General features: G+C 41.5%; 1 protein-coding gene across 4 annotated transcripts in view; it reads right to left on the reverse strand.

Annotated features, from left to right (window-relative positions):
* grin2bb (glutamate receptor, ionotropic, N-methyl D-aspartate 2B, genome duplicate b) overlaps positions 1–13,322 on the reverse strand; it is a 99,933-nt gene that overhangs the window by 7,996 nt on the left and 78,615 nt on the right. For 3 of the 4 annotated variants that reach the window (XM_067578915.1, XM_067578916.1, XM_067578917.1), the window contains 4 exons: positions 12,604–12,833; positions 11,458–11,618; positions 10,046–10,233; positions 2,362–2,600 (listed from right to left, as the gene is read on the reverse strand). In XM_067578915.1, the coding sequence (XP_067435016.1) occupies positions 2,362–2,600; positions 10,046–10,233; positions 11,458–11,618; positions 12,604–12,833 (818 nt within the window). Of the gene's footprint in view, positions 1–2,361; positions 2,601–10,045; positions 10,234–11,457; positions 11,619–12,603; positions 12,834–13,322 lie in introns of those variants that run through there. The other variant, XM_067578918.1, reaches the window with a different exon arrangement.

The raw sequence follows: 13,322 nt of genomic DNA on the forward strand, positions 1-13,322 counted from the left end.
TTTTGCTTGATGTTGGGCTGAATTTCATGGGCAGGATCTTCTATTGGCCTCGAACGGAGTCACAGCTGGGTTACATCCACAGGAAGTAAACAGAGTTTTGACGCCAATGAAGAAGACAGAGCGGGAGCGGAGGGGACAGATAATCAATGTACAGGTACGTTTACACATAACAGCTGTCTTAGTGACAGCAAGAACGTTATGTTTAAACTTGTGTGTGTAGATCACTTTTGTTTAACGATCTGTGATGTTATTTTGTCAGCCTGTAGCTGTTAGCTTAGCTAACTCAGCTAGTCACTTGCTTGTAACTCATCACAGATCGTTAAACAAAAGCGATCTACACGCACCAGTTTAAACATAACGTTCTTGCTGTTACTAAGACAGAAGTTCTGTGTAAACGTACCTGTGCAGTGAAAAGAAGGCGCCCTGAAGAAGGCGCACGCCGACACGCGTTGGTGTGTTTTTTAACGTGCCTGGACCTGGATATTTTATGCCATATTTTTGTCATAATTCTTCTGCTCTTTTTGAATCCTTTTCCCTTTGAGGGACTCTCTCTCTCTCTCTCTCTCTCTCTCTCTCTCTCTCTCTCTCTCTCTCTCTCTGTGCATTGATTTTCTGTCTCTTTCCGTCTTCTTCGTGGACGTTTACTTACTGTGGATGTTGCCGAGCTGTCGTTTCGTTCGAGGCCAATAGAGGCGTGTCTTACAATAGAGGCGTGTCCTACAATAGAGGCGTGTCTTACAATAGAGGCGTGTCTTACAATAGAGGCGTGTCTTCCATCTTTCAGTGTAGGTGCCGCCCATGAAATTCAGCTCAACAGTTTTGTTTCACAAACAAAAGTTTTTGTTTTTTAGTTTTTGCATTTTACTTGCAGTAAAACATAGTTCTACTACTCTCAAATCTATTTCTGACTGCAAACCTTTTTGTTTGATTGCATAATAAAGAAGCAGAAGTAAGTGTACAGCTTTGAAGACAATGAGACTGCTGCTTCACGCTGCACGAAGGCACCAGGATAAAGAAATAACTTAATTGCTGGAGGCCAGATTGGTCTTTTAAGTTATTTCAGGTTAGTCTGAGTAGGCGTAAACCAAATGACATTACAATTAGAAGCCCTTCAGCCTGAACACCAAGCACATAAACACTGGTGTCCTTTTTCAGGCAAATAATAACTGAGACAATGTGCATGCAAACATCCCCCCCCCTCCCCCCCTTCCCCCCCAATGTGTGAAGAGGCTGTGAAAATTTCTCTAAATAGTTGCCTGAGTTATTTATTGGTTATGATGCTTTAGTAAATGATCCACATTCTAGATGTCGACTCTTGACCCCTATAAAGTCAGAAAGGTTAGTGACATCATGGTGAAACAGGTTTTTATCTACAATCCAACAGGAACATCAGCTTCATGCAGCACAACCAGGTGTACAAACCTGAGACAGTCAGCAGGATTTTAACTTCTCTCCTCGGATTCTCTTTTTTCATTTTACACATAATTACTTCTGTTAATTTTCGTGTGTACAACTGAGAGCAAAATTAATGACTGCCCTCCAGGAAATACTGTCTGACAGTATTATCTCACCGCCTTTCTTCCCGCCTTCCAGTGAGGCCCATCAAACTAGTTTGGTTGGAGCATACTGACACCTTTACTTAGAGTAAGTGTTCATTGTTACAGTACACATTATATTATTCATTCCTTATGAGGTTATTACAAGCTCAGAGTTACTGTCAGTTGCACCATAAACCTCACAGACTTCACTGCTTAGTTGTGTTACTGTTGTGTGATGAATTATTACATTTCACAACATAAATTCCAGTTAAATACATTTCATAACAAAATGTTTCTGGGTGAACCTAAATTCTGAATAAATTAAAATTTATGAAAATAAATTCTATATAAAAATGTCAATGCAATTATTCACATCAAATATTTCTTCATTTTTCATCAGAGTACAGGTATTCTCCAAAAGAAAATGTGCCTCACATCTGTATTTGAAGCTAATAAGTACTTTGAGAAGCTCTGTAGGGCCGTTTGACCTGGAAGTGATGGTCCACTGTATTTATATGATTGTAATCTTGTGCTCCACTCACTAAGATCGGGTTACAAACACTGGAAAAGCAGAATTCCTGTCGGACTGAGACATTTTTTTTACGTTGTTGTACTGTATACTGCAGGATGCTCTTGACTCTTGTTTTGTTGTTAAATGACTGTCTGAGCTAAAAAAGCCACAGGTAAGTCAGGTGAGTCATCGTATCCCCTGACTGACTCGATACACCTCAACCACAGCCAGTGGTTTTAAAACAGCCACTTCTGTGATCTTTCTGTCAGGAGGACAAAGGTCATATCTAAAATAAAACACAAGTCCACTCACTCTGCTAATGGAGAAGGTGACCCCGGGCTTTCCGGAGCACACGCCCATGAAACAGAAGCGCAGCTGCCAGTAGAACAAATGTTCACAGATGAAGGTGATGAATGACAGAACCATGGCAGCCCCGAGCATGTAGAAGACCCCTGCCATGTTGTCCACGTCCAGCTGACTGCTCATCACCTCGTTCTTCTCATTGTGGCAGATGCCCGTCAGCCACAAGGCTTCAAACTCCTCCATCTCACCTGGAGGACGGAGAGACACATATATGCAGGTTACTGTATCGCTGTGTGTACATGAGACTGAGAGAGCCTGCGCACTCACATGGGTTTGCCTGTAGGTATCTGAACATGTAAGTGTGAGTCCAAAAAGGGAGGACACATTTTTTGGATGTGGAGTTGATGCCAAAAACAGCTCAGGTCTTATGTACATGCAACAAATGTCATGTTGCATTATTTTGACTTAACGGCCTCCAGAGGATCATCCTCATTAAGGATTGCTTATGCAAGGCTAACCCTTCCTTGTTGTGGGAAAAAAACAACTGCCTGCTGGGACCTGACAGTCCTCAGGGAGGAAGTGTGCGTGGTCATGTGACAAGCGTTTCCGCCCTAAAATGTGTCCCCCTCAGTTCCACATCCCTGGGGGCACAGCTAAGGGGGGAGGACATGTCCAGAGAGATTTGTTTGATCTGCACCAATGGTCTGTTTTTTTGTTTGTGTCTGTGTGAGATCAAGGAGATCTATGTACAGTTTCCCAATGCTTGCATAACACTGTTGTCTGTATGGATGTTTGTGCAGATGAGTGAGGGTGAGTTTATCTTAGACAGCTGTTAACTAGTTCTTACTAAGATTTGCTCACAACCTCAGTGAGAAAAGAAAAGTGCTAGATTAGTTGTTTTCATGCAGATGAGCAGTAAACAGAAAAACATATGGGCAAAAACATACAGAATAAGACAGCAACATGTTTAGGGAAGAGAAGGGAAGTCCGAAGTGTCTATTTTCATTCATTGTTTCAGCATCTTGTGAAACTACTGCAGTGCCCGTCCCTTAAACACCTCACATGCAGAATATCTGGAGTACTGGATACTTCTGAGTTGAGCTGAGGTTGATCGGATGAACTGTAGTGCCTGAGACATCCTGCCCTGTGTCTTGAACGGGAATAGAGTTTAACTCTCTAAACTTCTTCAGTTCGTTCTCAACACTACGGATGTGATCCCACCTCCGAGTGGCGCTGTCCGTATTTCCCCTCGTTGAATCCGAGAACAAAAGCACTAAGTCTTGAATGTACATGCCAAGTTTCATTCACAGTACACAGTTTCATAGTAGAAGTCATGAACACTACGGATGTGATCCCACCTCTGACCACAATGTGGGTTGCGATGGCAGAGTGGCGCTGTCCGTATTGCTCCACGGGCAGAAGAAGAAGCAAATCAACATTGTTTATGAGGTATTTTTTTATATATTTCTCAAGAACCGTTCATCCAAACAACTTCACACATCAACACTGCACTTCATTGATTCCCCAGCAAAACACCTGCCAGGTATGAAGGAGATCGGATGAACAGTTCTCGAGATACGCAAAGGACACACATACATACAGACAGACAGAGAGACAGACAGAGATTCTTTGCTTTACATATAGAGAGATATTTTTTTGCTTTCTAACAGATGAGAAGAGTGATATTTCTCTCATATCTGTGCGTAAGACGGTTAGCTTACCTCAACATAAAGACTGTAAACAGACCGCCGGCCTGGCTCTGTCCAAATGATGATGCTGATTAACATATGTTTTGTTTGTTTTCCTGTACACAAACATAGTTGTATAAACAACTATGTTTGGGGTTAGGGGGCCTTAGATGCAATATATGCATTGTGGCAACCTCACTGTGACAACAAGACATCAGGAAGTCATTGTGTCCAGCTGTTGTTTGCCAAGAAATAGTTAAAGGACTCAACTCCCTGTAAAAGCACAAACTGTTCGTGTATGGATTAAACAGTCTAATCATCTTTTTTTCACACCCTGAGCAGCAGTGATGTAGTGTGGCACTATAGTACCACGCTACATCACAGCTGGATGTGGTCAGGTGTGATCTGTTGTACTTGTGACTACATCCAGCTGTGATGTTGGGTTTTAATCTATAGAGGCCAGTGTGGCTGTTTTTCAATCTTCCAAATTCTAGTGTGGACTTACTTTTTAAACAAACATGATACAATGTGTTAGAAGTGCAGTTTCTAACTTTGGACAGAGCCAGGCTAGCTGTTTTCCCTTCGCTTCCAGTCTAAAAGCTAAGCTAGGCTAATCGCCTCCCAGCTACAGCTCCGTACTTAATGCACAGACAGGATTTCTTCATCTCACTCTCTGAAAGAAATGATTTAATTCTTATCAGCCTGCAGATTTCAGTGAGATGAGGCCAAGATGGAAGCTCTCCTGGATGTACACTGCTTGTTTTTGGCTCAACAATATGAAACAACTTAAACTGGATAAAGGAATTTGATCAATATGCAGAATCTATCATTGTACTGAAATCAATATTACTATAATCCTTCTTATCCATTATGTTTTCCATCTCTCTCCCCCTGCATCTTCACCCTCTCCGCCTCTTTCCTCCTGATCCTGTATCTGTTCCCATGTAGCGACACTCGGTTTCCTGTTAGTAGGCCGTCGCTCTAGATTCTAACAGGACGTGACACATGAGCAAACATCGATGAGTCTGATCTCTTAACCTGACCCAACGTATGTGTGTTGACAGCCAAACAGTCGACATGAAGTAATGAGAGCTAATGTCGGATGTGTTGGCCTCATGTACACAGTTGGCAGAACAATAAGACTTTACTTCCATTCGGTAAATTTAAGCAGACATGTTGCCTGATCTTTAGGGAGCACAGACTCAAGCAGGCACACAGTCACATGTCACAAACGTATCCCATGTGTACACACACACACACACACACACACACACACACACACACACACACACACACACACACACACACACACACACATGCACAGACTGGCACTTTAGCGTACATCACTCAAGAGGTTTCCAACAGTGTATGTCGAGGTCGAAGTCGATCTGGCTCTTGAGGATCTAATCCAAGGTGAATGTTCTCTCTGCACTGACCCCTTCATCCATCACAGATGCCGGAATGGAAAGTGATAGCACATCGCAGGCCATCAAGTGTGTGTGTGAACGTGCTATACAATATGCGACCTGGCAGATGGTGAGCAGTATGGAGAACATACTGTACCTCTCTCTAACTGTAGGTGTATTCTCCAAAGGCAAGAATTCACATCAGGGACAAGAATTTATTTTATGTGTAACTTTCTCTGAGATACAAAAAGTGCTGCAAAAGTAGGCTGGTGATGAGTTTAAAAGTCAAATTACTCTATTCCACTTTGCCCCTTTTCCCACTGAACCCCACTCATTCTCTATAAGCAGATAGACCTTTCCTGTCATACATGAAGAGGTACAGGATATACTGCAATAACATGGGTGTACTTGATGCTTAAAGGGGACCTATGATGCTCATTTCCAGCTCTATATTTTTAGAGTAGCTTTGCATGATTCACAGTTAAAAAAAAAACTCCTTTTTTATCTTCTACTGGCCCTTTATGCAGCCCCTCAGTTCAGCCTCTGTCTCTAACAGGCAGTCTTAACTCCTGTCTCTTTAAGGCCCCGCCTCCCATTGAGCCCACTCTGTTCTGATTGGCCAGCTTTCTGGAAGCCTGCTGAGGGGCAGCCATATCAGAGTTGTGTTAAGTTACTGCTGATGAAAACCCAACATTTTCTGCTTTACTGCTTCAATTTATAAGATTTTAAATGACTAAATAATAGGAGACTTTTATTGTGAAGAATTTACAGGAAATGAAACATGTTCCTCACTGAATTAGTGGAGCTTCGTTAGTGGCGCTAAAAACTGGTCGACACAACAACATACGGGGATATTTGGAGCTCTTTATTCAGCGGATCAGTTATAAATAATGCAGGGAGGAAGAGTACAAGCAGAAACAGCCACAGTGATGATGATGTTTGATGAAGAGCTGCAGACGACCAGCACACCTCCAACAGGTAAACTACTTATTTTACTTTGCCCTGCTGTGTGATGGAAAAACACTCACAGTTCAACTTGAGTCATGGCTCATTGCGACTGCGGAGCAGTGAACTCACAATCTGTGTGCAGCAGACGACCATATAAAGACGTCCATCGTGATCATGAGCCGATGTCGGCTCGGGCTGAAAGTAGAAAAAACTGTTGGAGACTGAGTGTTAAGATCAGTGTGAAGCCGGTGTTTTTTACTCATGGGGATCACTTCTACATACTATATATAGGTATAGTATATACTATATTATATATAGCTATATAAAGGTATGTTTACCTCATTATTTGATACTTTGGACATGTTTAATATGAACATCTGACAGTGTAACATTGAAAATAAGGAAAAGAGTAATAGGTCCCCTTTAAATTATGCTAAAGTTATCTTTCTTGTTATTTGTCAGTGATCAACACACAGTATATGTTATATAATCTATTCATATTCTAGCATTTTCTAGAACCTGTTAAAGCCCAAATTATACATTTGCATGACATGACGGCCCGTGTGATGTAAAGTTCATCTGTGCAGAATGTCCACATGTAGCTCATAATTTACAGCTCGGTGCTGATTATTGGTATTAATCACCAACAGTCACCTGATAACTATTTTTATTATATTTCTGTTTATTTTTTCATAACATAGTAGGGCTTCAGTACTACTGTAAGCTTACATTCAACTCAGTAAAGCAATTTAAAAATTTACAACTTGAAAGTTCGTTATTGACATTGGAAACAGCAGTTTCATCACAATGTCCACTTACTTTTTTAATGCTTTCGACCATATCTGGAGGTCTTCCTCAGCTGATAGTTGGTTCAGTTTTCATGTTATCACAACAGGTTAAAAAAGCTTTGGAAAAATCAAGTAAGTAGATCTTTTGATTACGATTATTTTGTTGGACAATTTAAATAATTTTGACAGCAGAATTTATGAATGATGGTTGATGGTCTCTTGTGATATTTTGTAAACCGTAGTGTCCTGTTATATTGTGTAATATGCAAATCTGAAGCTTTAAGAAGTGTTTTAAACAGCTTCATTTCATCTCCTGCATGAGCAAACTACTGAAGTTCAGATGCAGGTTTCAATTTTCAACCAGCAGATGCTCTTTAGAGATATGTTATGTGAGTATTGCTCGGAAGGGGGGGGGGCTTTCATAAGTCTCTATCTAGTCCATCCACGCTGATGGGAGATGTCCCTCCACTGTGTCCTGCATCAACCCCAAACACAACGTCTCCTCTGAGTCATTCAGGACCAGAACTCGTTCAAATGGAGGCACCAAGTGGATCCACACCATCCTCTCATTGTAACGGAGCAAGACCCTGGTGGATCACTGCACTCCTGAGTGACGACAGACACTCTGTTGTCTTCTTTCTGTCACTACCCAAAACACACAACAACAGCTGGGGGTCAAAACAAAGAGTATCTGTTGCATGTATAGTATCTTTTTACAGATGGTGTCACCAGTCTCTCGACTCACCGTACACACACTTCAGATTCAACCTCCTCCTTGTATAAATATTCATAATATTTATGATATTGCCACCATGTTGTTGAATTAATCAGCTGGTGTCACAATACCACAGAAATAGACACTAACAGGACAAATGTGCCCACTCCTGCACTCCCAGTATATCACTTCTCACAGCCAGTGAGACTGTGCTTACAGCCTTTATGTCTTTATCTTATTAGGTGACTTCATCGCTTTCAGCAGACACATCTGAAAACCAGTCTCCACACCTCTAAACCAGTTAGTACGTCAAATTTAGAGAATAAGAATAAAGACAAGATATAAGATTGTAAACATGAGCATGTGGTTTATACCATCAAACCCTTTGATGAGCTGCCTTTGTTCGCGTGATATAGACTTCGAGTATATTTAAGGTTTCTCTGTTGGATTTATCAGTTGACCACCCCGGTCTGGCAGTTCATGGGCCCCGTTCCTGAAATCCATGTGACATTGAAGAAATATGTCAGTCACAACAGTCTAACAATATCCAGAGGCTTCAGCATTTCAAGACTAATCTCGTCCACGGCGCTCCCTCTACATGTCTTCAGTTGAGGTCAATATTTCCATGTCCCCAAATAAACAAACTCCTTCCACACTCAAACTGTCACTGCTACAGTAGCTGCTACCTTTCAACTCTATCTTCCCATCTTTTTGTGTCTAAGTGACCAATTTTTGAAACTGGTCCAGTATTGAGTGAGAGTGCTGCAGCTGACGGGGCCACGGCGCATCATCAACGTCCATCCTCTTGTTTGTTTTTGCCACCGACAGGCTCAAATAGTTATTATAAGCAAAAGATAAAGAAAAACATTTGATTTCTTTTTATGGTCCTTTCCATAATGATGTCAGACACTCAGATCTACTTACTTAATTTTCCAAAGCTTTTGTTCATGCCGTATACAAACCTGTTGTGATAACATGAACACTGAGCCAACTATCAGCTGAGGAAGACCTCAAGATATGGTTGAAAGCATTAAAAAAGTAAGTGGACATTGTGATGAAACTGCTGTTTCCAATGTCAATAACGAACTTTCAAGTTGTAAATGTTTAAATTGCTTTACTGAGTTGAATGTAAGCTTACAGTAGTACTGAAGTCCTACTATGTTATGAACAAATAAACAGAAATATATTAAAAATAGTTATCAGGTGACTATTGGTGATTAATACCAATAATCAGCACCGAGCCGTAAATTATGAGCCACATTTCTCTGTATTGTCTTTTCCATAATAATAATAACAATCTGAGCCAGTCAGTGGCAGAAACCAGCAGTCTGATTGGACGTACATCGACAGGAAGCTGTTGTCCTGTTGGATTACATCGCAGCCCGTTCTGCGGCTGCTGGCTGAGGCGCTCTCGCTCATTACTGGATCAATTTCAAAAACTGTTGTCCCCATTAGTCACTTAGACACAAAAAGATGGGAAAATAGGGTCCAGGTTGAAAAACACCAAAGTTTCCCTTTGAGGACTAGACCGTACCAACCCGGCTCAGGAGGCATCATTCTGCAGCTCGACAGCATCATCGACTATCGGGATCTAGCAGCAGGTCACTAGAACCAGCGGTGACCACCGTCTGAGTCACAGCTGCCTCAAAGCTACTGAGATGATGGACGAATCCATTCTGACTCTACCAACCTCACTGCACTGATCAGTGTGGAACTTTTCTGTGTGATCATAGTGTTTCTTGAACACCAAATTCAAGACAAGAAATGATTTTTTTTATATTGAGCAAAGTAAAAGAAGGATACGATAGTAATGTTTTGTAAATATCTATTTGATATGCACATTCACATATTATACCTCCTGCATGGCATAATGATGTTTGGGCATTTATAGGATATTCACTGAGAGTTTATTATAATACAAATAGTACATAATTAAAATCATTATTGCTACTCTTCGTTAAACTTCTCCATTTAAAGTGGCAATTAACAGTGAATGTAAAAGCTCTTAGCTGTAATTTCATGACTTGTTACTTTATGTCAACAAGCAACAGAGAAAAACTAAATGGCAACATTATCATTATTGCTTTAAATACCTTTTTCACTACGTATGAGGCGTTTAAATGCAAGTGAAAACATTCAAGTCTTTACCGTCTCCAAACAGCATGAGAATGGCCAGATCCACAGCTCGCTTCCAGCCCGAGTCTTTCTGGATGGCGATGCCGTAGCCGGTGGAGGCGAACACCTTTCCGCTCCCGATGGTGACCAGCTTACAGCCCTCGTCTCTTCCCGCCATGTAGTTCAGCACAGCGGCGTCGTAGATGAAGGCGTCCAGTTTGCTGCGAGGGAAACGTGTCAGAAGAAAATAAATGAAGGTCTGAACTGTCGACACTTTTATATTGTGGTTATGGAGCAACAGTGTAATGTTGCCTAACTGTCATTTACACCTCTATTAATGTCTGTTCTCTTATTTCCTGGTAATTTCTTGAAACTTTCCAGGAAAGAATGTGATTTGGTGCTAATTATAAGTAAGATTACAGGTAAGATGTCTGAGCTGCTTATTTAAGTTTGTTTAGTTAGTTGTGACTTTAAATAGTTTTAAATAGTTGATTTTCAGAACTATTTATTACTGGAATCTACATTCTCCATATATGTCACCTGATCAGCTGATGTCAACTGGTTTTGTTAGCATAGTTAGCATAGTTAGCACAGCATTAAAATATTGTTTCATTTTTGTGTAATTGTGAAAATTTTTAGAGCACAATTTAGAAAATACATGTTTCACTTAGAGTTTGGACATAAATGTCAATCAATCAAATACAATTCTCTTCTTTTTAAAATGTTTTTTGCCTTCGTTTGGACAGCTGACAGTCGGACAACTAAAGTCCCTGTTCCTGGGTTTCCTGATCTGTTTTATAGAGAAGGTTGGAGGTGCTGAGAATATTTTTGTCAAAAAGACAAGAATTTAACTGAAGGCTCAAGTATGACTATTTCTCCCCATCTTCTTAGTAAATTGGTCACAAGACAGGATTTGTCTCAGGATGTGGACACCCTGTATCCATTTCTAGATAAATTTGACATGACAGTCTCCAGCTTGGTGACAAACTACCATCAAACGGCGCCTCGGGGCTCTACGGGCCTCTGTGGTGGTTCAGCTCAAACCTTCACCAAATATGAGAGGTACATCACCGCTTTGCATTTTAAATTCTTCAGCAGTGGTTGATGAGAACAGTGGACGACAGGAGGAGACAGGAAAAGAGGAGAAGAAGATATTAGTTAGCTTTCAAGGGCAGAGAGAGTGAATATTAGCTAGCTTTCACAGCAACCACAGGCTACGCTGCTATTCTGGGCGCCAGCGGCAGGCAGATACACAACTCCACTGGCTGCCCACCCACTTGCCCAGAAAGCTCTCTTCCTCTGTCTCCCTCCCTTTATCCTTCATCATCTTTTCTGTGTATTGCATCAGTACAGGACCTCACAGCTCCATAACACCCTCATTTCTCGCAGCTGAGATCCTTTCATCTCCCTCCTTCCTTACATCCCCCATCTGTCTCTCCCCTCACCCGGTCTTCAGACTGTACAGGGCTTCATCTACATTCTTCTGGTGGAAGCTGGTCATGTAGGCATGCATGTCCGGGTAGTTGTTGCGGATGTTGCGCTCTGTACTCCCATTGGGCACCGTGCCAAACCGGAATGGCGGCGAGAATTCGTTAGGCTTCTGGAACTGTTGTGGGGGGTTTTTCCGGAAAAGAAACCACACAGAGAAAATGACAGAGGAGTGCTCGTTAGCATGGAAAAGGCACTGAGCCGCATCAAATGGCCTTTAATGCACTGTTGAGCAGGAGTGTAGGACGATGCTTTTGGAAGCTTAAAATTAACTAAATGCTTTGAGTTGTGCTCAACAGACACAATGAGACAAACATCAGATCACCATGTTCATCACAATCAATAGTTTGACATGATTAGTAGAAGGCTGCCACTTCTCAACTTCTCATCTTCTATAAAATGTCAGAAAAAAATGACAAATGCTAAAGTTATCTCAGTCCAAAACAGTCCAAACATGTGAACTTTATTATCACATGAGACAAATTCAATGAAGACATTAACAATTTTAACAATGAAGGAGCAGGAAGTAGGTCAGGTTTGGCAGTTTTGCATGAAAAATCACTTATACAATTAATCATCAGAATAATTGCCAAATAATATTAAGTTGTTCCACTAATCAGTGGATCATGTAATTTCATTCAGCTCTCAGTAAGTTTAAGTTTCAGTGTCAGGGACTTCCTCATATAAAAGCAAAGAATAAAGTCAATTTACAGAAAATGAATGAACAATTTGGGTTTCTATGAATTATTTATAGCATATATAATTAAACAAGCAGCTCCTCAGATGTGTGTGTTTGTGGTGGGACAAAACAAGCAGATGAAGACGTCACTTTGGACTCTCACAACTTGTGATTTTTCACAATATTTTGACCATTTACAAACTAAGTATTTAATTGATTAATTGAAAAAACAAAAACTGAATCAAATCTAAAAGGAAAACAATCAGAAGCAACTCTGAATAAAACACACTTACAGATTTAGACATCTACTCAAAGAAACAGAGGAAGTCATCCACACTCATTTTCACACTGCCCCACGTTACATACTTTCACACACCTGCTCCTCCTCCACCCCACAAACCCTCACATTGCCTCAAAATCACACCTTTTTGTCTGACAGGCCCGACACCTGGTCGACATACTCCTCCTGGATCATGAAGGCAGCCAGGTTGGCAGTGTAGGAGGCCAGGAAGATGACAGCGAAGAAGGCCCACACTGACACCATGATCTTACTGGTGGTACCTTTGGGATTCTGCACCGGAACAGAGTTGTTGAAAACCAGACCCCAAAGCAGCCAGATGGCCTTACCGATGGTGAAGGAGGGACCGCCGGGCTCTGGGAGGGAGGAGGTAGAGAGAAAGATGACACACTGATCACAGCTACTACTTCATTTCATCTGCATTTACTCATGACCACTGTCGTAGGAGGCACTTGATTGATGGCAGTGACAAAGACCAGATTTATTCCCGTCCTTTAGTTTGTCAGTGATCGCAGGATGTGCTCTATGGTCCACATCCACTCTTCCAGCCGCCGCTGTGACAACCGACTGTTACAGACTAACTCTGTTCCACCTACTTCTATGGCAGTATGACAAGGTTGTAGGATGGAAGCACTACCTACTGTAGCTCTTTGGCATCAGAGACAGGGAGAAAGAAAGAGGAGGGGGAGGGGGAAGATGAACACACAGCAGGCTACAATTATGCTACAGCTGGAGCAGCAGTATAGGACAACAGCCTTACATAACCTAGTGATTAAACCACACATCCTATACACATGGACTGGGGAACGTTTTTGACACTGTTGCTGTGACAGAAGAAATTCAGA

Source organism: Thunnus thynnus, chromosome 3 (genome assembly GCF_963924715.1).
Source record: "Thunnus thynnus chromosome 3, fThuThy2.1, whole genome shotgun sequence".
Classification (NCBI taxonomy): Eukaryota; Metazoa; Chordata; class Actinopteri; order Scombriformes; family Scombridae; genus Thunnus; species Thunnus thynnus.